Here is a 27,478-nt window from a genome sequence, read left to right as displayed (position 1 = left end):
TGCAATAGAAAGATGCCCACGTGATGTTGTCCACCAAGCGCTGGCCAGGCTTGACTGTGGCAAAGGCTATGAACCACCACAACACAAGACCATGCACTCCCAAGGTCTCGCTACTGTGTATGTAGCCTTAATTAAATGAAATAAATTCACGTCACTTCAACAGCATGACCGAGGAGTGCCCATACGCCTATGACACCTTGGTCTGAAGGTTTGTCAAGGCACCCCCCCACCACCCCATGGAACTTGTTTCCTACATTAGTTAGACTTTTCTTGAGTGGCTGTCCTGACGGCATGGCAGTATGCAGGAGTCACAATTCACAAGTGCATGATTTTGAATGGTAAACAAAAAATGAATGATACTATTGTAGGCCCTATGTTTATTTCTGTTCTGTTGATGGTTTAGGCTCCTGTCTGATGCTGCATTTTCCCTTCTCTTTATATTATATAATGATCCCGTTATGCTTGCGTCATCACATCGACGCCTTCCGCCACCCGGACTCACGCCGGGGTCCATGTCAGCCAGCCCATGGGATTGAGTACGAGAGCTTGAAGAAGTAGATGAGGAATGGTCTAGTGTCTGTATGGAATGTGTTAGCGCTATTTAGGAATGTCATTTTGACAGATTGCCCCCCGCAACTTTGATCAAGATATGTGAAACAGGTGTAAAGGACTGGACTTTAAATCAGTGGAAGAAGGAGTGTACACTAATGCTTCAGACCTTGGGTACATCCACTGAAACTCTATGTAAAAACCCATTGTTGGTGAAAAAGATCTTATGGGCAGATAATTGGAGACTAACAGAAGAGAGAAGTGCAACGTCAGTTACACATACTCTATTGGAAAAAAACCTATGGCCACTTGAATGTTACCCGAGGGTGTTTGAAAGAATTTCCAAATAACAAACAGCGGGATTTGCCGTTGAGATTTAGGCTGAATATACTGCATAACCAAACCACTCTTGCGAGATATGACAGGTACCAGGGATCGGACAAATGTCATCTCCGTGACTCTCAGAGAGAAACCCTAAAACATCTGGCTCTGATTCGCCCGAAGCTGCAAGATCTAAGATCAATTCATCTTATGGAAGAATCTATGAAATAGCAGGTTAAGATGCAGAGAAATGGTGCAAGCTTGTGTATGGTGCAAAGAGTTCACTTTGCAATGGGGAAATTCCTGGAAGCTGCTCTCAAAAAATGGAGGTAGAGCGGTGGAGTCTAGTTTTAAATCGAGAATGATATGAGTTATTGGTTCATAAAGGAAAAATGTTATTAAGTGAAAAGGGGGAGGAGTGTGGGGGCAAACGAACTAAAGGGAGAGTTTGGTAGGAAAAGTGAAAAGTTTGTAATAAACTAAATACACTAAATCAAAACATTAAAAGAAAATTGTCTGTATTAGAGAGTGGCCGAAATCCCCCACTCCCCTAGACGCCAGACTTCCATCATGGGGAACAACCAGGACTTTCATGCACTCACAAGGCACACTTTCAAAATGAAGAAGTCAGAGTCAGCAAACAAGGGGGTAAATATTTCTGTTATAGATCAGTGTGGCACCTCCTATGCCACACTGTTCTATGTTAAAAGGTTAAAGGTTGTGGAGATACCTATAGGCACCTACCAGAGCAGCAGTCTGCATACAATACAAGAATCCCTAAGCGCAGCGGAACCCCGCACACCCCACCATCGTTGAATATTTGTGATTCTCTAACAAGACAGCACGAGCTGACATGACATTGATTGAATATTTTGAAAACGTATCAACATATTGATTCATCTAGAGGTGGCTCAGTTCATTTCACCATCAGGCGGGCAGCTTATTGTTATAACCATTCCATCACACATACAGGCATCCCACTGTCATCTGGGGCTTCCCTTTACCCCCTGTCAGCGAATTACATTCCCTGTCAGATACTGGCCCGCTCAACAACCAATCAAAAGTAGCAATTCTATCACCGTCTTTTGTTATAGATGTGCTGCGTTTAAAACGTTGCGCAGAGGCCCTCTCTGTGGTATGATGCCTTCCACCGCCATGTCTCTAGATCACCTGTGTGCTGTTTACCAGATGTTGCAAAGTGCTCCAATTTATGATCTTCGAATGTGGTCTGGGCTATTGACAAAGCGTGATGGGAAATGATAATGACGTGTTCTTGCCCCACTCAGTTTGACAGCATGTCTAAGGATGTGAACAGGAACAACCAGGCCCTGGAAGAAGCCAAGAATGAGGTGGTCGAACTGCGCCGGCAGCTGCAGGGCCTGCAGCTGGAGCGCCAGACACTCCAGAAGACGGTAAGAGATGCCACAAGACCATAGATCACAAGTGCCTGGGGGCAGAAGAGGTGGAAGTGACGGAGGTAGGAAGTTTATACTCACCCATTGGCTTCTAAGCAAATCTAGATCCGGTTTTCAAACATGTTGTTCTTTGTGTGACGGATCCAGGCCCGGTCCCTGCATCCAAAACTAAAGACATGTTAATGACTCTGCTTTAGAAGAGATTCTTTGCAACTTATTTAATGTTAATCTGGTCCCTCCGCCCACACTCAAAACATTCCATTGGACATTTTCCCTAATCCTTCTAAGTTCCTCCACCACCCGCAACATACTCATCCAATTTTGCATTCAAGTGAGTTGGGGAAATGGGATCATTCCTGCAAATAAAAGTTTGAAGCAACTTCTGTGTTCACCACAGATGACTCAATAACTATTTTCCTTCCAAGGATTTTAAAAAGTTAGGTAAAGCATCCAGGTAATGAGTTGGCCGAGTCATTGGTTTAAAGGTCTTGCATGATCTCCAGTAGACTACCCAACCAGTTAGCAGGGAAGAGAGAAATGGCTTCAAACCCAATAGAACCTGTCCTCGCTGTGCCACTCACCCCTCTTCTCGATGCCACTCCCACAGAACTCTGCTACACTGAGAGTTGTATAAATGATCTCTTACACACAAGCGTATCTTAGTTTCCCATTTAGGTGTCTCTGACAAAAAACACAACAATGCACGCAACCAGAGGCCTTTACGATAAACCTCAATAGATGCACCATTCTGTCTACACCAAATTATACTATCGCACAGAAATGATGCCCGTTAGATAAAGTTATAGGTTGCAGACTAAAGGAATGTTGAGCTCTTATCCAGATTTTCTGGCTTGACTAAGTAAGTGGGTGCCATAGGCAAATCAATTTCATCTGTAAATGGCTCTTTTCTACCCAATTATGAACAATGAAAAACAGGCAAAAACCACAATGCACTGCACCAATACGGTCTATAATTTCCAATCAACCCTAGGTGGACTCTCTGGAGAACACACTCCGGGACACAGAGGATCGGTACGGCCGCAGCATGGCACAGCTCAACCAGATCCTCCACCGACTCCAGGATGAGCTGGCAGCATGCCGCGCGGACATCGAGCGCCAAGTGCGTGAATACGAGGCCCTGCTCGACCTGAAGACTAAGCTGGAGAATGAGATAAATAACTACCGACAGCTCCTGGAAGGGGCTATCGACAGGTAACCAAGAAGATTACATTTCCTACAGGTGTTTCCCAGTCTAACCCGCTCAGGTGGAAAGATCTACCCATCAGCGGCAAAACCTTGCCCTTCCCAGGAGGTGTCCTGCCTGTTCTCCACCTTACTCCAGCTCAGGCACCCACCTCTGAGACACTCGCAAACCTTTTACCTGAAGCTGGGAAAGGTTCTTTGCTCCCCTCGCTTTACCATCACTCTCCACCAAGTCCTATCGGGTCAGGTGGCATTTCTTGCGATCAATCTCCTGTTGCTTATGATCATCCCGCAATTTTCGATCAGTAACCCTGGCATGTTTCTTCAACTTTTTGAAGATTGCTTCTGGCTTCATTTTGTGTTTGTGTGCTTGCTTTTTGCATGTTTCTTATGCAGGTTATGTGCTTTTTTGCTGTCTTGAGCAGTTTGTTTGCGTTTGCCTGGGTGCATCATGTTAATTACTGGGTGCCTTTGCACATTGCGTTCAGTGCAGACAGAATAGGGATCAGCAATTTTCAGATTTGCATTTTAAATTATGTGATCGCCCAAGGTAGGGTATGTGATTAGTAACAGAAAGAGATACCGTTTCTATATGATTTTGTCAAAAAGATTTAATCAAATTCTATTTCATCGATTTTTTTTGTGGTAGATTTTGCCACAAATCTATGGGGTGGAGACCCCCCCACAGCCCCATAAACCCATTACATTATGTATTCACCTAAATGCCCCCACATATATTTGCAGCAAAATTCATTAACACAATTTCGATGAAATCGAATTCGACAAACTCTACCGCAGCAAAACTTCCTATCCCGGGAACAGGGGAGCAGAGGAACGGACTGGCGAGGAAACTAGGTTGCTTACCTATTTATCTGCATTGTATACAATGGAATATCTGGTCTATATTTTTTAATTGGTTATGCGGGCAGCTTCTCCAGTGCAGTGGCAGGCAATTCACCGGGTTACATGTCTTTTCATTGAAAAATGTTTAATCGAAAAATGTTTCATGGAACATTTTTTCATTGAATGTATATTAATGACTTTTCATCGAAAATGTGTACATCGAATGGACCGATTTAAAAAAAAAAATGTAATTGGAGGGTCGACCAAACCTCAATTTTCTGCCCTTTAAAACACCCCAAACATTCCAAAATGTTTTATTTATTATTTTATTTGGGGGTTCTCCCACCCAAAACCCCCGTTATCCAAATGTAACCCTTTACCCCACCCAAACGTACATTCAATGAAAGATTTTTTTCGATGAAACATCTTTCACTGAAACATTTTTCGATGAAGACTGTATACCAATTTGGTGTGTCCCTCATCTTTCCCAGAGCACTTCCAGACGTTGCCTACCAAGCTTCACACCAAATCATTGCCTGAAAGCCTAAACAATAACCACAGGCTCCACCAACTATTCGGTAGCAGCCAGCGCTCTGCGAACCGCGCCACAGTAATGATACACTAATGATACAACACCTGGTATCCACGTTTCTGTGTCTGTGCACTCTGCAGATTAGAGATCTCGGCCCCGAGAAATTGGTGATTTTCCAGGATTGCAAATATTTAACTTGCTTGAACCACCCCTCTGCCCCCAAAATGGTTCTGTTCTTCTGGACCCAAAGTTAGAGTAGCCTACCCACTTGGATGCACCTGATCTATCCTGGGATGTCCCCGAGGGCACGGACCCTGATCATGTAGCTGTGGCTGTAGCAGCAGCCAGCCTGGTGGGGGCAGTCTGGGATCCAGCCAATTTGTGAACTCATGATTCTGTATCAAGGGCTCTGTATAAATCTAGCATTCGTTGATGACGAACAGCAGTGGGGTAAACAAGCCCATCCCTCTGAATGACCCAAGGTTGCTTATGCATCGATAGCGCCCAGCGTTCCGCATTCCATCCCATTAGTTAAGTCAAATCCCTTTGTTAGCCAGAAGCAGGTGGTCCTCTTGTTGGCTGGAAGCAAGCAAATGGGTGGGGGGTGAGGGCAAGTCAATGAAAACCTTCGATCTTCTAAAAAGCAGAGGAAAATCTTTTATGAGAAGGTGGCTATCCAAATGTCCTCCACTTTTGGAAATTCCATTAGTCAATTCCCACTCTTCCCGAAACCCATCACGCACAGCTCTAAGTGTCCCGCTCCAATCCCTAGGTAGTGAAATACATTGTAGAATCATGATACAGGCAAAGGGTTAAAAAAACACAAATGCTTTGCAATGTTTTGTGTTTCAGGGAGGAGTCAAAGACTGTGGAACAAACGGGTAAGTATTGATGTGTTATTGTAGATTAGTGTAGGTCGTAGCTTAGTGTGGTCCACTGCATGGTATGTCTTGTCCAATCAAAGTGTTTCAATCATGCCATGTGATTACAGCATAACCAATCGTAACACAATCTCGCTTCTGGCCTCAGATGCCCACGACTAACTCTCCTCTTCTGCCTTCTTATGCATTGTATGTCTTTGGCTAAACAAGATACTGATGGTGAGTGTCGCTACTACTCAATAGTGTATTTTTCTCATGCCTTCTTGGCTCACTGGTGAGTATGATATGATTGGTTATTTATAACGCGCTTAATACCAGAGGTTTCTAAGCACGGACCCGGGGATCGAACCTGTGTTGCTCCGTGTCGTCTTGTATTTAAAAAGACTTGCAATTTCCCGAATGAGTAGACTTGGTGTTTCTCCGACACCAAATCACCTGCTCTGAGTATCACCCGCCATCAGCAGGAAGATTTTAAAAACATTCAAATGCCAAACCTTTTCTGCCTTACACATTAGGACGAAAAGATTGTCTCAGACAGACAACAAAATGCTGAACCTCATGTGTTTATCCAAGAAAATGCATTTCAAGCTTCCCATATCACACATGTCCCATACAATAATTAGAGCTTCTTAATCAAAAGCTAATGACGAGACAACAACGTTGTACCTATTTTGTTGTCCAATAAACCATATAGCAACCTGAAACACACACGATATCATAGAGGAAAGCCTTTTTCTTTCAACTAACAGAGTTGAAAGGTCCAATACTCGCTAGATCCCCAGCACAATCTTTTAATAGCTGCCAAAAAAAAAAAATAGGACTGTTGGGTGATTGATAGTGCACTTTATACCAATCCAAGACTCTATTGGCCGAATCTCCACTTCCCTCGAAATCTGAATCACCACTTTGTCGAAGAACATTGCTTTGAAAAAGTGTGCGTCCTCTTGAATCCCTTTGAATACATTTTCTATTAGGTTTGCTCTGGCTAGTTTTTTGTAATCGTAATTGGTTATTTATAACGTGCTGAATACCCAGAGGTTTCCAAGTGCGGACCCAGGGATCGAACCTGTGTTGCTCTGCATCGTCTTGCTTCCAAGGCGAGCACGTGAGCTATCCTCCGGCGACGAGTTTAATGAATGAATCACATCTGTATAGTTTATTTCTTTTGTATAGCCACTTGCTGGGGCATCTCTTAACTTAGACCTTTGCAGTATTTATAAAATAGAATGCACATTTGTGTGCATGCATGGCATTTCTTTTCTTCTTTTTTAGATGCTGGCCGCCCTTTAATCCCTTTCCCATTTCTGTGTGGCCAGCGTTTTGCTGGTAGCCTTCTTTTAGCCCCTTAACTGCTGGGCTATTATGCATGTCTATGCAAAGAGGACGAGCATACGTCCTCGGCAATAGGGCGTACACAGACGCACGTCTTCTTTCAATGCGGATCCTAAGTGCCATGTTTTTCAGGGGGGAGCAAGTGTTTCTGCAACCCTGTATCGATCTGTAAACACCTTGCCAGTAAGAGGTTCTTGGATAAGGAGAAAGTATAATAGATAGTAATCATGCCAACCTCTGTAGTTCCCTTTTGTTCTGAAATGAAAGGAGACTTCCTAGATTCCAAGGACGTGATGGCTCTGTTTGCTTTATGGGACTTTCTTCCATTTTGGACCATGTGTAATGCAAGTAGTCCTTTATACTAGGCCATTTGCCACTGAAGTGGTCGCCCAGTTCAACGTGTCCACAGGCTGGAGAATTGCAGCACCACCACAGGTCTCCAAACTGGAGTCTGAGGAGGAGAGGAGTAGGAAGGGGAGGGGGAGGGGAATAAAGTAGGAGCAGCTACAGACAAACTGAACATGAATTATTGATGGGGTATAGGATAGGCTGTCTCAATATTTACAAAAATATGCTTTTCCAATAGTCTTCTATGAGGGTTAGTTTGCTGTGTTACCCTGGTATTTAGGTTAAATAATGCAAGATGATGTGTGTGGTGCAACCTGATAATGATAACCGACCCCTTCTGCCCGTCTAACTCCTGCTGCTGTCTCTACCTCTCCTGTCCCCTGCCAGGCCCTCTGCACCGCCCTGGCTTCTCATTTCATCTCTAAAATGCAAGACATCCTGTTCTCTCTCTCTTCCTCTCCCTCTCTTCCCTCTACTCTCTACTCTTCCTCTGGCCCTCCCTGTGGCCACCCCTCCTCCCTCCTTGTCTGCCTTCCCCCTGTTCTCCCCTGATGAGGTTTCTAGACAAGTCCGATCTATGAAAGTCTCGTCAAAACAGGTTCTCCCCTGTTCCTCCAAAACCATCAAGGACCACATTGACAACCTTGCCCCTGCTCTGGCTGACTTCTGCCACCACTGGAGTCTTCCCTTCCTCCCTGAAGCACTCTCTCGTGCACCCCCTTCTTAGGAGACCCTCAGCAGACCCCTCCTACCCACCTATCTATCGCCCGATCACCATCACTCCTTTCCTGGGCAAACGCCTGGAAAAACTGGCCATCTCCCAGCTTAATCTTCACACTGAATCGGTGGGTTGTCCTCATGACCACCAGTCTGGCTTCAGAGCAGCCAGAAGCATGGAAACTGCCCTTCTGAACATCCGTGAGGACCTGCTCTCCAACCTCAATTCTAATACCCCCTGTGTCCTTATCTTACTTGATCTCTCTTCTGCCTTTGACATGGTCAACCATGCCATCCTTCTCAACCGTCTCTGTGATAACCTGGGTATCACTGATCAGGCACCGGCATGGGTGACCCCTTTCCTCTCCGATCGACCCTCCGAGTTCCAACTAGGGTCCTTCATCTCCTCTATCTCTCTCTCTACCTGTGGTGTTCCCCAGGGGTCTAACCTCTCTCCCTGGCTGTTCAACTAATACCTGGAATTGCTTGCCCACCACGTTGCCACTCTCTGCACTAACTTTCAGTGCTATGCGGATGACACTCAACTAGTTTTCAGGCTCCCTTCCAACACCTCTTTTCCTTCTCTCATTTCTGACTGTCTCTCTGTTATCCAGGAGTGGTGTGCTGCCGAACTATCTCTGCCTTAATGCCAGTAAGATGGAGATTTTCTTCATTGACACACCTGCTCCCTCCTTTCCTGTCCCTCTCTGGCCGACCTCCCTTGTCTCTCTTCCTGCTCCCACCTGTGAGGCTAAAAACCTCAGGATCATCCTCGACTTCACACTCTCCTTCTCTCCTCACATCAATGACATCTCCAAGAAGTCACTCTACCAACTGCACCTTCTCAGAATTATTCTTCCTTTCCTCTCCTTCCCCCAGAAGCTCACTGTCTCCAGAGCTCTGGTTCTCTCTACGCTGGACTACTTCAACAGCCACTTTCTAAATCTACCTGCTTCTACTTTCCGCCCTCTGCAACTCCTCCAAAACAGGACTGTGAGACTTGTCCTTGGCCTCAATCTCAGGGATCGTATCTCTCCAGCACTGAAATCTCTGCACTGGCTCCCAGTGGCTGCAAGGATTAAGTTAAAAACCTTCTGCATTGTGCCTCGTCGCGCCTTGAAACACTTGTGTACAGGCGCGTTATAATAAATGTTAATGTTAAAGGATATTTGTACCATCACCACCGGTGTGGTCCCCTGGCGCTCTGGCGGCTCTGAAAAAGGGAAAAGGGGTGGGGGGTGATTTAGTGGGCAAAAGCTGGAAAAGTGCAAGAGAGCAGTGATGTGCTGTTGGCGGCCTCAGCCCGGTGGGTCCGTTGGCTGGGCTCGGGGTGTTTTACGGTCGGTAGTCGCGGTGTGCTGTTGTGCGAGTCTCTGTGTGATTTGTTTTGTTGTTGTAGTGAAGTTTGTGCAGATTGTTGTGTTGTAGGTTTGAGGTTGTGTTTGGTTAGAGTTTGAGGGGTGAAATTGTTAGTGGTTTGGTTAATTGGCATTGCGGTCCAGAATTGAGGCACTTAGTTTCCGTGTTTTCTCCAGATGGGGTGCGGGAGCATCTCTGCGTCTTCTGTCCTGATAAAGGGCTGTCCAATATTCACAGTCCCTTTCACACATGACATCCACCCACATTCTTAACCTTAGGCAAGTTCGTCTTCGGACACCTACTTGACACCTGTCTGTATGCGGGGCAGGCAGGCATTTGTGCGTCCCTTACAATCTGGCCCAGAGAGCATTCCCAATCCAGTCGGTGCGCTTCATTGACTAGCTAAGGCTACTCCATCCATATGTAGCGGGTGGTTGGCATTCGTCATCTTATTCAGTTGTTTTTATTGCAGGCTATCGCTCCCATCCCCTTCGAAACGTGCCATATCATAGCGTAGATGGGTACAACCTTATGCACTCTCAAGTTATTCACCAGCCCAATGCCCCCGGTGCAGGGTTTTTTGCTCTGTGGTGCCCAAGATAGGATGACGCCACCTTTGCTGTTCTGTCAACAAACCCTTAACAGCAGATTAGAAGTGTGATAACTCATTCACGCATATATACATCTATTAGGCAGCAACTGTGTAGTTCACTGAAAAAAATATCACACAATTGTAGTTAAATATTGTCAGTTTTTTCTTAAGAGAGTTTCTATTGTTAAAGTCACGCAAAGACAGAGATAATTGTAGACCTTTGTGTAAGGTCCTACTGAAGCAATATGCCCCGAGGAGGTGGGCCCTGCCTGTAGGTAATGGCCCGCTGCCCAAGTTAAGGGTCTAAGCACAGCAAGGGCCCCTTAATGAGGGTGGTGGGCCATTACCTACAGGGTGGACCTGCCACCAAGGGGCAGATCGTCATTAGCACCTGTGTAGCTGTCTACACGGGTGCTAACATTGTTAATTTAAAATAAAAAAAGAAACTTAACTCAGAAGCGCGGTTCGACTCCATGCAGTCCTGTTGGACAGGAACCTTGTTTTCAATGTTGCCGATGTTGAACATCATCATCAACATTGAATATGGGATTCCTGTTCAACAGGACTGCACAGCGTCGGGCCGCGCGTCTAAGGTAAGTTTATTTTTTATAAAAAAACAAAAAAGACAACACACCCTCTCAGCAACCACATAGGAAACTATGCGGATGCCAAGAGGTGAAGTGGGAGGGGATGCAGGGAAGGGAAGGCGGCACCGGCTGCCAAGGCAGCTCGGAACTCAGGCTTGTGCCATACAGTACAGCCCGTGTTCTGAGCCTCCCGATTAGCTGGCGCTCCACTGCAGGGTGCTAATGTACAGAACTGTGATACTTGTGAACAATACGTTCGCTTAGACCTTTAGGAAAGATCTTATGGACATCTCTTTACTCCCGCACTAGGATACGGTTCCATGGACATCTCTTTACTCCCGCACTAGGATACGGTTCCATGGACATCTCTTTACTCCCGCACTAGGATACGGTTCCATGGACATCTCTTTACTCCTGCACTAGGATACGGTTCCATGGACATCTCTTTACTCCTGCACTAGGATACGGTTCCATGGACATCTCTTTACTCCCGCACTAGGATACGGTTCCATGGACATCTCTTTACTCACGCACTAGGATACGGTTCCATGGACATCTCTTTACTCCTGCACTAGGATACGGTTCCATGGACATCTCTTTACACCTGCCCTAGGATACGGTTCCATGGACATCTCTTTACTCCCGCACTAGGATACGGTTCCATGGACATCTCTTTACTCCTGCACTTGGATACGGTTCCATGGACATCTCTTTACTCCCGCACTAGGATACGGTTCCAAGCTGTTGGTCCTCCTTCCTCGGGTTGAGATATCCCTTCGCTTATGGAAAAATGTCAGACATGCATACTAACCTCTGGGCGAGATCTCACTAGCTTATTATACACAAGCAGTCTCAACAACTCGGGTCCGATGAACAGGCCTTATGGAAGGGGACAGGACCTGCCATAGTCAGTTCTCTTGGGGCATGGGGCAAGAGTGAACAGGGCCTGGCCACATGTGATTTTCTGGGGCAGAGTTGGAGCGATCTGGCCTATGGAAATAACTCTTTGTCCCTAGTGTTACGCTCACCTGGCTCTGACAAGTATGCTGTGTAGATCTCTCAGGAACATGGAGATATTTGCTCCATACCAATGGAAATTAGGCTCACTGACTAAAGAGTACATTGCAGCGCACCTCTTTTTCATCAGTGGAAGTGCTACTAGACACACCTCTTAAAGGTAGCTTCAAATGGGAGTACACGAGCTGCAAGGGTGAACCATAAGGATACAGTAAATACACGGTACATACTAACCCATATAAGGGCAACAGGGCGGAATGAGCCGTGCTCACCTGTGTATCCAGTATCCCAGCGTTGTACCTGGGTTTCCAAAAAACTAATGATGAGACACTTGCACCGTAAGATGAAGAGGAATCAAAGGGCAAGTGTCGTATAGAGGGTTGTTCTGGTCTCAAACACCCAAGTGAATGAACAGAATGAATGGACTCAAACGTAGTAAAGAACAGATTGTGTTCTTGTCTCAACTCTGAATCCTAAATAAACACCTGGTTAATGTCTAAGAAGACTGTCACGGAGCATTGGGGTTCAACGGGTGTGAAACCGTTGCACAAGCACCAGAGCAGCTCTTCCGACATCCTTTGAACCTCTGGGGGGTGATGTCATCACGCAGCTTTCATTGCGTGATGACATAGCGTTGCCTTCCTTGATTGTGGGAGGAAGGGCCTGTGGGATCGCCTCGTGATTACGTTGCCCCGTGGGCTGGGCCATGCCACATGCTTTCTAGAAGAGACCAGACCATTCCTTGTTTTGGTGTGGGGACTGGGCCAGGTCAGGCCCCTGAGCAAGTAACAAAGACACAGACATGGTAGCGTTCTCTCACCAGGTTCCCCGCTCCAACTGGCACATGTGCCGCAGGGACCCACCTTTATTGGGCTGAACACACGTGACTGTAGAATGCAGTCTCTTAAAAGGGATACACCACACTCCTCCCTTTTCATATTATTTTTCAAATAAACAAACAACGTAGGAATTTATTGCATTACATCAACACTTGTTACACAAATAATTCAAACTCAAACACAAATTTATAAGGTCAACGATAACAACTGATGAACTGCACCAGCAAGTGCCCTCCGGCATCAGGCAAAGTCTACTTCAAAGTCACGTAGGAAGCTCGGCTACCTTCGGCGCTCTCGTACAGAATAGTGCCTCTCTCCTCCAGGTTCGTCCTCATCCGAGGTCAAGCCTCCTCCTTGGTCGGTCGGCTGTCTTCCCTATCGCTGGATGCCGAGCCTTCCTGGCTCATCCCTTCTATTTCGCTGCCGAGGCTCGGTCACCTCTGTATGGACTCGGTCCCTCTGCATCGCTTGGGGCTTGATTCTGGGGACTGTCCCATCTTTCTGAAGAAGCAGGAGTTCCTGGTCACCGCTGTGTTGCCATCCGATGCAGTCACCATAGATCCTTTGGTGTCCATCACCCTGATGGAAGTTGGCTTGTGGGGCAGAGACAATTTCCCTTGCACACATTTCTTGTTCACACCAGCACCCGATCCACTATCTTCAGGTGGTCATTCCGCAGATTCCTCTGGTCATTCTCTCTCTCATTTGCTCTTCTCCTTCCTTCAGATATTTCGCCATCATCGATGACTCCTGGTGTTTGTGGTGGGTGGTCTGTGAGAAGGCCTTGTGGGCACTGTTGAAATAGTGCTTCAGTGGGGGCCACCCCAGTGGAGCAGTGGGGAGTCGCACAATACTTGGCCAAGAATTGGTATAGGGCACGCTTCTCGCATTCCCCTTGTCTGTGGGCTATCCGGAAGACCTTGTTCAATGTCCTGATCAGTCACTCAGCCTCCCAGTTTGCTCTCGGCCACAGTGGCGTGATCTTACAGTGGGTGACACTGTGGTCGTGCAGATATTTTGCAAACCCTCTGCCTTGAAATGGAGGCCCATTGTCAGAGCATATTTTCATTGGGAGTCCATGCATGGCAAAGACCCTCTCCAATGCCGGTATTACATCCTCCAGGGATGTGGAATCAACAAACTCGACCTCAGTGTATCTTGACCACTGATCAACGAGGACCAGAAGTGGTTGTCCCTGCAGGACGATCCAAAGTCCATGTGTATCGTGCCCCATGGCACACAGCTCCTCTCCATTGACTTGATCCGGGGCTCTCGTCGGTGTGGCAGCGCCGCCTGGCATCACACACAGTTGCAGACAAAATCTTCTACCCGCTCTTTTAGTCCCAGAAACTACACCTTCATGCAGAGCCGGGCCTTGGTCTTCGCAACAGCCTGGTGACCTTTGTGTGCCAGTTCCAGGGTTCTGCCTACGAGGCTGGCAGGAACCACCATCTTTGAGCCCCTTAGCACAGGGCCATCTTCCAGAACGTGAATTCTCCCCTTACTCTCCACATCTGCTCTAGCGCCTTTCTTGCTTCTGTGCTCCGTGCCTCATGCTTTGAGGACTCTCTGCCATTCACCTTTTGTCCCAGCGGCCTGGGGAATTATGAAACACCCACCGTCGACTGAAGCCTTTCTAATTTCATCGATTGGCATGAGGTTTGGGGTCATTGCATCTGCTAGACTACTCAGGTACTCCTCCAATTCCACCTCTTCTGTACTCCCGATCTCCAGGCTAGGGTGGCGTGAAAAGTAGTCTGCAGTGTTGGTCTTCCCCGGGCATACTCCTGTAGAGCAAGAAGCCACTTTTCGATTCTCACCAGTGGCTTGGAGGAAGAGCCGGTCATGTTCGGTATCAGGTGCATATGGTCCGTGACGACTTGCAAGGGTTTGCCATAAATATATAGATGGTAATGTCTGCAACCCCAGAGCACCGCCAGGGCTTCTCTTTCAATTTGTGAGCATCTCTGCTCGGTCGCTGAAAGTGCCCAGCTGGCGAAAGCCACTGGACGGTCCAACCCGTTTTTGCCCGGCTGCAGAAGCACGGCCCCCAAGCCGAACGGGCTGGCATCAACTATGATCTCTGAACTCTTTTCCAGATTGAAAAACGCCATTGTGTCCTCTGCTGTTAAGGCCCCCTTTATGTTGTCCACCTCCACATACATTCTTTCTTCGTTAGGCTCCGGAGTGGTTCAGTAAAGGTGGCTAGGTTCTGTATAAACCTGCCACAGTACATGGCCAACCCCAGAAAGCTACGCACCTCCGACATGTTCACCGGGGCACAGGCTTCTCTTATGTCCTTTACTTTCGGCAGATCAGGGGAGATACCACCATCCTGGAACACAAATCCAAAGAACTCTATCTTCCTCTGCTTAAATGTGCACTTTTCCGGTGCAGGGTGAGACCTAGATGTTGGATGCGCTGCAGGACACTATCCAGTCTCTCCAGATGCTCCTGCTCAGACTTCACATAGACCACGATGTCATCGCTGATGTTAATTGCTCCTTTTAGGCCAGCAAGTATCCCCCTGATGGTGTTTTGGAAGACCTCTGCAACCAACGATATCCCAAAGCTCAGGAGCTTGTACCTGTAAAGGCCTTCGTGTGTGCTGAAGGTAGTGACATAGCGTGATTCCGGATCTAGCTCGAGTTGGTGGTATCCAGAACGGAGGTCCAACTAGGAAAGGAAAAATAATGGGCACCCCGGAGGTCTGCCGGATGTTGTCCAGGGTGGACGTGATGTGTCACTCCCGACGCATGTCCATGCAGATGCGTATGGCCTTCGGTTGTTTGGGCTTTTTTGCAATTACAATCGGTGAAACCCACAGAGTCAGACCTTCCACCTTCTCGATAATGTCTAGTCTGATCAGGTTGTCGAGCTCTTGTTCCACGCAATTCCTTAGGTGAAATGGCACCCTGCGATGCTTCAAGGTGACAGGTTGGACTGTGTTGTCAATGTGCAACTGCACCAGGTCTCTCACTAGTTTCCCAATTCCGGTGAAGATACTCACATATCTGGCGAGCACCGCCTGGATGTCCTCAAGGTATACTCCAAATGTGGAGTTTACAATGTGTAAAGCCTCAGCAGTGGCACACCCCAGTAGACTCACCTCGCTCACCTTGGTGACAAAAAAACAGGCCTGGATGGATGTGTCTTCATTACGGACTGGGGCTACGAACGTGCCCTCCAGGGGCAGAGATTGTTTCCCACCAAACGTGAAAATTCAGATGTTTTTCTTGCTTAGGGGCGGCTCATTATCCAGCTGTCGGTAGTGGTCCTCTGCCATGCATCTCACCGAGGTGCCGATGTCGATCTACACAGGAATCGGGGAGTCGCAGATGCAAATTACTTACCTGGGCTGACACCGTTTTGACCTTTGCAGCACAGACATGCTCGAAATGAAGAAACCATCTTCATCTTCTTCCTGCTCCTCAAGCTCATCCTCCTCCACCGTTGGTTGCTCGACATGGGATACCTTGCACTGCAACCGATGTGTCACCGGTCTCATGGACGCCTGGCCTCTTGAATGAGTTGATGGTGCAGGTGCTCTGCAGACACGAGCAAAATGGTTCACTATGCCACAGCGACCACACATGTGGCCCTTTGCCGGACAGTCTTTGGGGTGGGACAGGTCATAACCGCAGTGGAGTCATGGGGACATATCCCCCCCTTTGTCTTCTTTCTTGACCATAAGGCAGCCCTGTTTGGATTGTTGGCGCACCTCATGCTCCACATCAGGACAAGCACATGCCACTGACATGCATCGTAGCCTGCTGTGAAAGGCGTTGAAAGATTCCCCCTCTTTCTGCACAGCAGTCCTCATGAGGGTCCTCATAGTGCACATTTGCCATGGACGCAAAGTATTCCAACAGAGCCACCTTGGCCGCAGATAAAGAATTGTCCAAGGGCTGTAGAGTCTAAAAGGTGTTGTGTACACCAGTGCCGGCCGAGTAGAGCATAATAGACTTAATTATTTCATTGTCATCTTCTCCTGTGGCCTTGAAAAACATGTCCAACCTCTTTACCCATGCAATCCATTTGTGACCCAGTGATGACGGGGCTCCCGAAACATCAAACTCTTGTAAAGGGGTGATTTGCGCCAAAGAGGGCGGTAATCTAGCAGCTAGCAGTGCCTCATTCTCCTCCCCCATGATTATTTGCTGTGGTGGTCCTTCGTAGAAATAAGGCAATCTGGATAGGCCCACGGCTGCCTGGCGAGGGATGCACCAGTGAAGAAGTCAAATATGGGGCCAGGGCGCACAAGCACTCACCTCATGAGCTACAACCCTGCCCTCTTGGGTGGGGGTGATTTACCAGGGTGCACAAGCACTCCACTGAGGAGCCGCAAAACACAATGGCGGTGTGAACGCGTGGCGCTGGATTTGGGGGTGTATCGGCCTGCACCGGAAGCTGCTGCCTGAGATGCACAAACAAGGGGTTTCCCCTCAGGGAGGAAATGCTGGGTGCTGCGTGGAGCATGTTGCACCGGGTCACAGGGGCAGGACCGGGCCTGGGCACGTGCTTGTCCAGATTCTTCCTCACTGTGAGGAAAGAAAGAAGAGAAAGAAAACAAATCTCTTTAAGTCCCTGCTCCGTGGAATGAAGCGGGGTGATGCGCCCCTTTGCCACGGTACCTTCACATGCCAGGCATCTTACACGGGCTGTATAGCAGAGGCAGGGGAGTTCCATGTTGTCTAGCAAAAATAGGAAGCCTGCTGCAGACAGGAATTGCGGTGCGCCTGCACGAGCGGATTCACACGCCTCATCACCAATTTGGTGTGGGGCCTGGTCCAGCTCAGGCCCCGGAGAGAGTAACAAAGACACAGACACTTCTCTCACCGGGTCCCCCACTCCAACTGGCGCATGCACCGGGGGACCAGTCTTTATTGGGCTGAACACACGTGACTGCAAAATGCAGTCTCTTAAAGGGATACACCACACTTGTGATAATGGACCACCTGGTCTCTCATAATAGGGCCCAGGCAATCACAATTGTAACATTTTTCACTGGATCTCTTTCTTGCTGCAAACTGTTCTCAAGTAACAATTAAAACCTGCTCCAACATTTATGCAACTCCTAAAGGGAGTGAGGTTACACTTGAATCATTTTTAGCTGCCTAAAAGCACTGGGATACTTCCTGTACCTTCCCCCACTGTACCAAAACAGTGGGGGGAGGTACAGGAAACACAACGAGTGTATAAGGGAGAGAAAAGTATAGCTGAAAGCACGGAAATTACCTGGCCAGGTCCGTGGCAAAGACGAGCACAAATCGCTGTGAACAATATTAGAAAAGTTCGGACAGCTGAATAGGATTCGCTGCCACTGGACTTCCCTATTGGTTCACGGGAAAATGACCAAAAGGAGGTGAAAAGGCTGTAAGTTTAAAGGCGTAATGTGCTGTGTGTATCTACAATGTATTGCCATGATATATAGTATGTTATGTGTAATCCCAGACTGACCACAGGGACTCATTTAAGCATGTGAATCTATGAAAGATCTAATGCTAGCTTATACATTTGATAAATTATCAGAAAATGTACATTTATTTACTACCTTTTTTTAAATGCCTTGTTTTACTTGCTCAATAAAAATTCGGTGTCCCCTCTTCTTACCTCATCCCCGGCCCCTAGACCTTTCCTTTTTTTTCCCTTTTCCTTAGTCTGCCTCTCTTTGTCACTATTTGTACTGCCCTTTTACTGACCTTATTATAGTCCAACAGTAGTCTGCCTCTCTTTGTCACTATTTGTACTGCCCTTTTACTGACCTTATTATAGTCCAACAGGCATCAGGGAATGTGCCAAAAACATGGGTGAGTCATTTGTTTTACCAAAAGTTAATGAACATGGCAGATTCAAACAATTGCCTAGTTGTAAATACTCAGTCATCCCTAATGCACTCCCCGCTTTCTTCCAGTGTTGACCTCATTCCATTTCATCTGAATTCCCTGATCTGAAATAAACTCATCACCCCTGGAAAGTCAAGGCTTGTTTATTTACAAAGCCCTTATTGCGGTCGTACAATTCACCTAAAAAGGCTAATCTACAGATAAAAACTGACAAACACAAGCAAACGTCAAGTAATGGTTCAGTGTTAAAATTCTTGACTGCATGGTTTTAGGTTAAACATACAAAAAGCAGATTCTAGTAAATATATTTAATTGACCGTTAATAATGAACTGGCCAACAGCGCCACACCACCTTTAGATTCAAAACCACACGCTTTGACAGTCACATTGACCCAATACACAGACCAATCAGTTTAAAGAATATTTTGTTTTTAGCACTTCACTTTTCTGGACAGCTAACACGTGTTTCGACCTCATACACAAGGTCTTCTTCAGGGCATTTGTTCTATATGAAAATCTGGCATCAACTGCTACACAATGGTGCAGTTCTTTGTCCAAAGTTCAAATGTTTGTCTCAATATTAATAAAAAAGCAGTCATTACTTTCTCAAAATATGTGCCTAATTCAATGTTTGGAAGCAATCCAAACACTGCTGTCCATATATTACGAGCTGTTTGGGCCCAGTCACCTTCTAGGTGCATACTGCGGTATTCCACATGCCTTCAATCAACTGGCCGGTTCATTACTAACAGTCAGTTACTTTGGAAACTTGGCCTTAGGTTACTGCATACCGACCGATGCAAGCCGGCCCACAGTTTCAGAAGAAGACAGTATGGGTCATTACGAGTCTGGAGGCAGCCATGGTGCTATTAGTGCCATGGCTGCCTCCAAACTCATGTCCGGGTCTGGGTTCCTTGAATGGGGACTTACCGGGTCATTCCAACCTTGGAGGATCCGGTAAATCCCCATTCAAAATACCCATCCCCATTCCAGCCCCCATAGGTCTCAATGGGAATGGGGAAGGAGGTAATAACGGGCGCGTTATTAGCTCCCTGGTCCCTTAGCGGCTCCCGCTAAGGACGGCTGGTTTTACCAGCCGGCCTTAGTGGGACCGTTAAGGAACCTCGTAATGCTGCGGGAAGGGGTTAACGGCACCGGCATCCTTGCCGGTGCCGTTAACCCCTTACTGCCAGCCTCATAATGAGGCCCAGTGTCTTAGAAGCGACCCAACACAACCAGAGAACTGCTTTAGGTGCTCTCAGACCATTGAGAAAGTCAAAATGTCGTGCAATTCCACCTCTCTCACAGATCTCACAATGTATTTTTATCACAAACAAAGATAAGATCATATCAGAGAGTGAGGCAGTGGAGGCCGCTTTAGTTGATGACCAGCTGCTATCTTTTGATCATTATTTTTGCTAATTAACTTGCATTTATGTCTTTAGGGATATCCATCTGATAACATGCTTAAATTATTGAGCATGAGTCATCTTTCAGGATCTCTGCTTAATCCCTGCCCCCATCGTAGTAAACAAATTAGCATAAAACTGTATATTAAGAAGATAATCAAAAGATAATCAATTCATTTCATATTAACATAGCACTACAGTCCCTGAAAATAGCCATTATAAAAGGTTTCTCAAAAATCTTTCATTGTACCAAAATAATACAGTTCATTTAGACCAATCATCTTGAATCTATTCCACAAGAAAGTCATAACTACTTGTCACAACTTAATTGCAGACCTGTGTCTGTCCAGACCCATGTGAGACTGGATAAAGCCCTAGTTGCAGCACAGAAGTGGTGCTTGTGGCCACGTTTAGTGATATTCAAAGGAGGTTTGAACATGAGGGGGTTGGAGCGTTAGATCCCTTGGAAAGCTCATCAGCCTTCAAAACCACAGATCATTCTATTCTTCATGATAGATTAAGTAAACACATTGTTTGAGGTTTTACCCATCGGTGCCTGAGATCCTACATGACCAAAAGTGAGCTACTGGTGGGCAAGTCCTTATTTGAGTCTGAACCCACAAATGTAAGAATTGGTAATGTAGCCCCACCTTTTCAATCAGTATCTTGCTCTTTGGCTCTTCTACGATGACACAAAACCATGCAATATTACTTCTATGCATATGATGGTACTCCTCCATTCCTAGTGCGACTAGAGTACAGTAGTGTAGTGGTTTTATATCTCCACAATCAAAGTGTGCAGTTTGGTGCCTCTTAACAGACTTGCACTCAATCCCTCCAGAACGGAGATCCTTCTGTGTATAAAGAACCCGAATCTTTGTACAAGCTCCCTCTGGCCACCCACTCTGGAACCCTTATCCAATGCTGGTTCAGAAAATGAAAAATCTTGGGGCCTTAATAGAAAACAACTTGACGTTTCATCCACAAATCACTGCAGTTGTCAAATCATGTTGATGCAACTGCTGTACATTAAAAACATGGTTCTTCCCCTTTTTTATTTGCACTTGTATTGCATTGTTCAATGCTTTTATTTCTTTCAGGGTTGACTATTGCAATTTGATTTACTGAGGACTCCTAAAACAAGACAAACATCTTTGAAATATCCAAAATTTGACAGATTATTTGCTGGCCCCAGCAGGAGTTGTGGTGAGACTCCTGACTTGAAACTATTCATTGGCTTCCAATTGAGAAGACGATCAGTTTAAAGGTGAACTGCATGACCTATAGAGCATTAAAAGGTCTTGTGTCTGTATTCCTGCCGAAAGAATTCCACCGTTATATCCCGGCTCACCCACTCCACTCTCCAATACAACCCCTGGGTGGTGCATATGCTCAACAAGAGAGGTTGAACCTTTGTTGCACAAGCAGCACTTGACTGGAATGCCTTGCAGGACATGCCCTACGTGTCTAATTACACAAGATTTCTAAAGCAGTTCAAGACCCATTTGTTCACATTAGAGGTTTTTGCCACCCATCTGTCTCCTCCACAGCACAATGAATTCATAATCTCTGCCTATTCCTCTCCCTCCCTGCCAGCACTCAAACTGAATACATGGGTTCAGGATTGCTTGTAAAACTAGTTTTCAGCCCAGACATAGGACTGAGACAGCACTCTTGCCAGTTTGGAATGACATTGTGATCCTAGGTGACAAATGCTACCTACCCTTGCTTATGCATGATCGATTGGCGGCTTGTCAATTTTGTCATTTGTTTATTAATATACATATAGCCATGATTGACTTTGTATACAAACATGTTGACATATAGCACACTTCATCAAATACACATTTAAAAACAACTACGAGCTCTGTTGTAGCAAGAAATCTAATTACATCATATGATAAAATAAACCATATAAACCAGAGGATATTTCAAAATTTCAATTTAGAGCTTGGTTAAAAACAGGTATTAGAGTTTAAAACCTAAGGCTTTATCTAAAATTCATGTAAACTATAAATACAAAACTAGAGCAATAAAAACAGATACACAAGTTTATACAATTCTTCTAAAATGTCCAAACATTTATCAAAAAAATTTGATCAGATAAAAAATACTGTTCATATCATTGCCTTCCATTAGGATATTCCATAATTGGGCTATATTCTCAGCGGGAAACATGTTGTTATAAGATTTGATTGCTTTATTTCTTAGAGACCGCAGGCTTTCACATTGCAAAATATGTTTCAAATATTCTATTTCCATCTCGCAACATAGACAGCACAGTCGATTATGCCAATCTATTCCAATTTCTGCTCCCTTAATTTCAAGTACTCTAGATACATTACATTTAAATAGCAGATATTGCCATATTAGGTTGCTATTTCAGTAAGCATTAATGTATAAGGGGACCGGTGTGTGTTCCATCCAATAAAATAGGAAAGGGCCACTCTTGGTGTTAGTTCGAAGTTAAACCATATCAGACTCTTTACTATATTACTCAATGAGGCATCTGATTCTTTTCTTTTTTATCGGGGTGGTAGACTCATCCCCTCTTTCAACTACCTCTATACCCACTTTCTATAGTAAATCACTAGATTTCCCACCATCAACCCTAGTCGCTCAATATTTTCAATATTAGAGGCTGCTGCAGAAAACTCAACCATCGGGGTGTGATTGTTCAATAGAAGCAATTTCACATAGTACATATATACTTTTTTTTCTAATCGTGCCACCACACCGATATGCCCAGTTTCTAGGCATATATTCAATTGGTAATGATCTAGGCATTCTAAATAACATTCTCAGTATTTTTCCTTCTATTGATTTCATGGCGTTCCGGTACTTTTCACCCCACACCTCGGCACCATACAACATACATGGCACTATGTCTGATGAATATAGCAGCAACATTGTTTTAATACAAATAGAGCATACACCCGTCTACCAATAAATGTACTTAGGACATGGGCAGTTCTCATACATTTTACGTGCGTTTCTTTCCAATGTGCTTCCCATGTTAGCTTATTATCAACCACTACACCCAGGTGCTTGTAACTTGGTACAATATTTACAGGCTGATTATCAATTTGCCAAACTTTAATATTGTTTTTAAGCTTACCAGAAAATACCATAGTTTTTGTTTTACTTATATTGATGTGGAGGCCATTTGTCTTTGCGAATTGACAGAGCATCTAACATACGTTGCAGGCCACAAGGTGTGTGGTCCACGAGTAACGGATCATCAGCATATGCAAGCCAACCAATGCACATAGATACTACCTTCACCGGGCATGATACACAAGCTAGTAGAGCTTCTGCTAGAGAGAGATTAAATAGAGTCGCTGCCACTATACAGCCTTGTTTTACCCCTCTAGTGGTTTGAATTGGTCCGTAGAGTCGACCACCTGCATTTAAGTAGATTCTCACAGATGTCTCACAGTTTAACTGCATAAGCATTGTTAACAAGCCATGAGGAATCTTCCAGGCAGCCAATTTGGTCCATAGTCGATTCCTCATGACTCTGTCAAAGGCAGCACTAAAATCTATATATGATCTGTATACCGGTAATTGGCATCTGTGCCATGCATATTCGATTTCTGAAAATAAAGTTGTCAAGTTATGGACTGTACTTGAGAGAGCTCTAAACCCCAACTGGTTGGGTGGGAGGATTTTATTCTCATTGATCCAGAGAGTTAGTTCATCTAGCAAAACTCTAGCAAATCTCTTTGCTGGGATATCTAGCATCGCTAGCATTCTATAATTGCCAGGCTCTGTGCGACTGCCTTTCTTATAGACCGGGAGGATATTACTTTCTTGCCATGACAGGGGGACTTCCCCAGATTTACCAATCTGAACATATAGAGTATACAGAGCTTTAGCACAGAATCTGAAACATTCTGACCAACCCATTGCAGGTGCAATCGGCACCTGTTGCATGAGAGGAGTGAAGTTTCTCAATAATCTTCTTAATGTCTCCCACTGAGGATTTACATATCCAGGTTGCATTTATCTCTAACATATCCATATCATGCGGGATGTACATCCCAGAGTGTTTCCTATGTGGATCGGCCAGTCCTGCTCAGGTACATCATTCATAGCTAAATCATTTTTAATAGTCCCTATTAAAACTCACAATATGCCATTGTTATTATTTCTGGCATGGTGTGCCAGCTGCATCCAAACTTCCTGCTCACATCTCAACTTGAGAGATCCCAGCCATCTCCGGTAGGCTATTTTTAGAGGTTTAATTTATTTAGCTATATTAGTCTCATCACCTTCTACCCCGGGATTTGCGAGGAGTTCAGCAATATCCCAGCAAAGACATCTTTTGGTAGCCTGAATTCTCTTATCGTATACCTATCCGTTATAGTTTTTTACATTCCATCTTTTGTTCAGATTCTTAAAGCATCGTCTTATTTTTGTGATATCCTCAATCTTGGATAACAATGCTATGAAGTCAGTCAGTGGATCAGATCTGATGTTCTCTTTTAATTCCCATTTAGAGCCATTGAATTCTAGTTCACTATCAGCAACAAGCTTAGCTTTATCTAAGTTGGTTTTGTTCCACTGAATAAGATTTTGACCTTCATTTAGGTAGATGTTTCCATTTGTATCATATTGGTCATGTTTGGGTGTATTAGTAAGTCTGACACAAAGTGGCACATGATTTCTTCTTTCCTGTTTTATGAGTACAGACATATCTTCCACTAATCTCATAGCCACAAAGTTAACAAATACATAATCTAATGTAGAAACTGACTTGCCACCTATCCTAGTATAAGCTTTTTGGGCATCTCCTCCACAGTATCTATTAAGCATTTTAAAGTAAGACATGTATAACATTTCAGCACATCTTTTTCCTTGGCTATTCAATTCAGTATCATTGTGGATTTCCGACTGTTGTGAGGCAGGGAGGCCTTCAGGAAAAGCGCCCATCCTTGCATTGAAATCTCCAACAACACATATTGGTATATTATGATCCAATTTAGTCAAAAGTTGGTTTACGGATGCACCATTGTTTTTTTTTTTTTTTTACACTAGATTGGGTGGATCATAGATGTTAATTAGTACCATCTCCCAACACTCCGATACATCACTTGATATTTTGACCAATTGGATCATATTTGTTATTTCAATGGATTTGGTTATACACTGTGGGGGCCAAACAGTTACTGATAGGCCTCCTTTGGGTCTTCCTATCAGAACCTTTGTAGCCAGTACCTGAGCAGTACTTCTATCATCAATCTCACACAACTCTATCATCCACGTGTCTTGAAGGGCCACCAGGACATAAAGCTGAATGTTGCCAACAGTCCTTCAGGGGCTAACAGATGGTTTGACCCTCTAGTGTTCCATGTGAATCACCAACTCTTAAATGGGTATTGGAAGTCGCTGAAGTCTAGGTAATTTCATTGGAATGGTTCTACTCACGTTTGAGAAGCCGGGGCAACAAGTTCCCAGGGGCCCTTTCACTCCCAAGGTTTTGACAGACTTTGGCATTCATTGAGGGTCCCATCTTTCCTCTTTTTTTTACATCCATTTGGTCCCCTGCTGAAACTCCTTAACAACCTGAGTTTCAAGTATTATTCACACAAATCCTGTTAATTGTCCCCTGCAAAATTTTTCATCACTTTCTGCTGGTTTGGACAAGTCAGTGATTGGATGAGAGTGAGGGGACAGACTTTCTTCTTAAACAGAATTACTTCTCCTGGGTCCACATAATCTTATCTGAAATCCAACATGTTTTCCTGCCCCTCCCGTCGAACGGGTCATCTGCTTAGGTTTGCAGAGTGGGTAAATAATGGAAAGATTATATGGGATGTAAACCTTAGTCTGAATTCTCCGGTCAGCACAGGCAAAGGATCTTTTTTTCAAAATTCACCAATTTAGATGGATTCCCCTTCATATTCATAAGATCCGATAAAGACACCCCAAGGTTTTACATCGCCTTTGTCTCGATATAGTGTTCTTGGCAATAGCTTTTTATGCCTACTAGAAGAGACTCAAAAGGTGGTCAGACTCATTGTCAGAAAAGCTCTATATATAGATAGATCTAGAACGGTATCCGGTCATTGCATTGACAGCCATAACATCTAAAAAATATATTTTTTTTTAGATGGTAAAGGCTTTAGTTGAATAAAAATGGTTTTTCAAGGTTAAAAAAAGGGGGATTTGGGGGCTACCCCCCCATTAAAGAAAAAGAAATGCATTAGATGCTTTTTTTTTAATGCTTTTTATTTTTAGATGGTATGGCATTAGATGCTTTGGCTGTCGATGGGATGACTATAAACCATCTAGAATCTCACCTGCAACTTCCATTCTAGAGTTTTAACCTAAAATAAAATAGGACCACAGTGTGGCCAACATTTACTAATTTGGATAGGAAATCCCCATTTCTTTTTCAACAGAAATGTGAAAAGTGGCTGTTTGAGAAACTCAAGTGTGGTGCTGGATAAGATAAGGATACAGCATCATTATACTATGCAAATACAAGGGAACAATTCATATAAAATCACGTTAAAAACATGCAAATGTTCACCACCCCCGGTTTTCAAAACAAAGCACGAGGTCCCTTGTCCACTTACCTTTCTTGTGGCCTGCTCCGTTGGCGCTTGCCGTCTCTACCCCGCTGGACACATCCAGTGTGTCGGCATTAGCGCAGTGCTCTTTTGTTGCATCGCGCTTGGGCTTGGAAACCGCAAACGTTGCCCACGCTGAAGAAAAGCTGTTAAATATAATGACGCTCTGTTCTTTCCCACTTCAAGTGTTAATAAGTGCCCTTGTGTCTTCTAGTTCCGAGCCGAAGGACGATTAGGAAGAAGGTGGTGACCATTCAGGAGATTGTGAATGGTCAGGTGATTTCATCCAGGACGGAGGAGGTTATCAACTGAAGATGCCACCACTCTATGGGCCATTGGATTTATTGAGTGTGCCGTTATTCTGCTGAATCAACAGAACAGTCTTATGGACTATCTTTTTAATAATTTTGCTTATCTACTTAATGTTTTCCTTTTTTCTTCCCAATAAAGTTTGACATTGCCTTAAACATCCTCTTTTGCATTTATTGATGAGTCAATGGATCAGTTGAAGAATGATCAAGTCAGTCTACTTTTCGCTAGTTGGCAATTACTGCCACCTTTTGCTATGGATTTTCTGTTTGCCGCGGTTTGGGTCTATTTGACCTAAAACATTTGACCTAATCACATTTTATAGAATTTATTTGACCTTTCTTTCAGTCTAAAATGTGGGGGAAGACCCCCCACAAAGACCCCACCCACTTCCCCTCAACCTAATCTATATTACTATATCTATCTATATATATATATATATATATATATATATATATATATATATTTATTTTTAATACAATTTGACCAAAAATAAGGGTCAAAATTATTCGATCAAATGTTTTAAGTCAAATGTTTTTAGGTCAACTATGCCAATACCATTTGCCACGCGATGGCTTAGTGCTCCACTTGCTCAACTTTATGCTTTTTACTAACCAATTCCAGATAACTACCAATTTTAGAGAATTAGTATCCTGCTACCTTTAGACCACACAGCTATGTAGGATCTAAACACAGCTACTTAATACTGTAATGAATCATGTTATCTACCATGCAATGGTCTTCAAGTGGATGGCACTTCTGCTGAAAGGGCCACAAAAAACGACATCCAATTTAACACCC

At 44.8% G+C, this 27,478-nt stretch overlaps 1 protein-coding gene across 2 annotated transcripts in view; it reads left to right on the top strand.

The window, feature by feature from the left end:
* The window catches only part of LOC138489166 (keratin, type I cytoskeletal 18-B-like), a 111,387-nt gene extending 84,550 nt beyond the window's left edge, over positions 1-26,837 (top strand). Inside the window, exons 5-8 of one of the 2 annotated variants that reach the window (XM_069616823.1) lie at positions 2,157-2,282; positions 3,277-3,497; positions 5,716-5,744; positions 26,583-26,837. In XM_069616823.1, coding sequence (XP_069472924.1) covers positions 2,157-2,282; positions 3,277-3,497; positions 5,716-5,744; positions 26,583-26,680 — 474 coding nt within the window. In that variant the 3' untranslated portion in view covers positions 26,681-26,837. The remainder of the gene's footprint in view (positions 1-2,156; positions 2,283-3,276; positions 3,498-5,715; positions 5,745-26,582) is intronic. The other variant, XM_069616824.1, reaches the window with a different exon arrangement.
* The last annotated feature ends 641 nt before the right edge of the window (positions 26,838-27,478 follow it).

This window comes from Ambystoma mexicanum, chromosome 9 (assembly GCF_040938575.1).
Source record: "Ambystoma mexicanum isolate Mex_15411 chromosome 9, UKY_AmexF1_1, whole genome shotgun sequence".
In the NCBI taxonomy this organism is placed as follows: Eukaryota; Metazoa; Chordata; class Amphibia; order Caudata; family Ambystomatidae; genus Ambystoma; species Ambystoma mexicanum.
The sequence above is the reverse complement of the archived record's forward strand: the minus strand, read 5'-3'. Positions and strand labels throughout refer to the sequence as shown.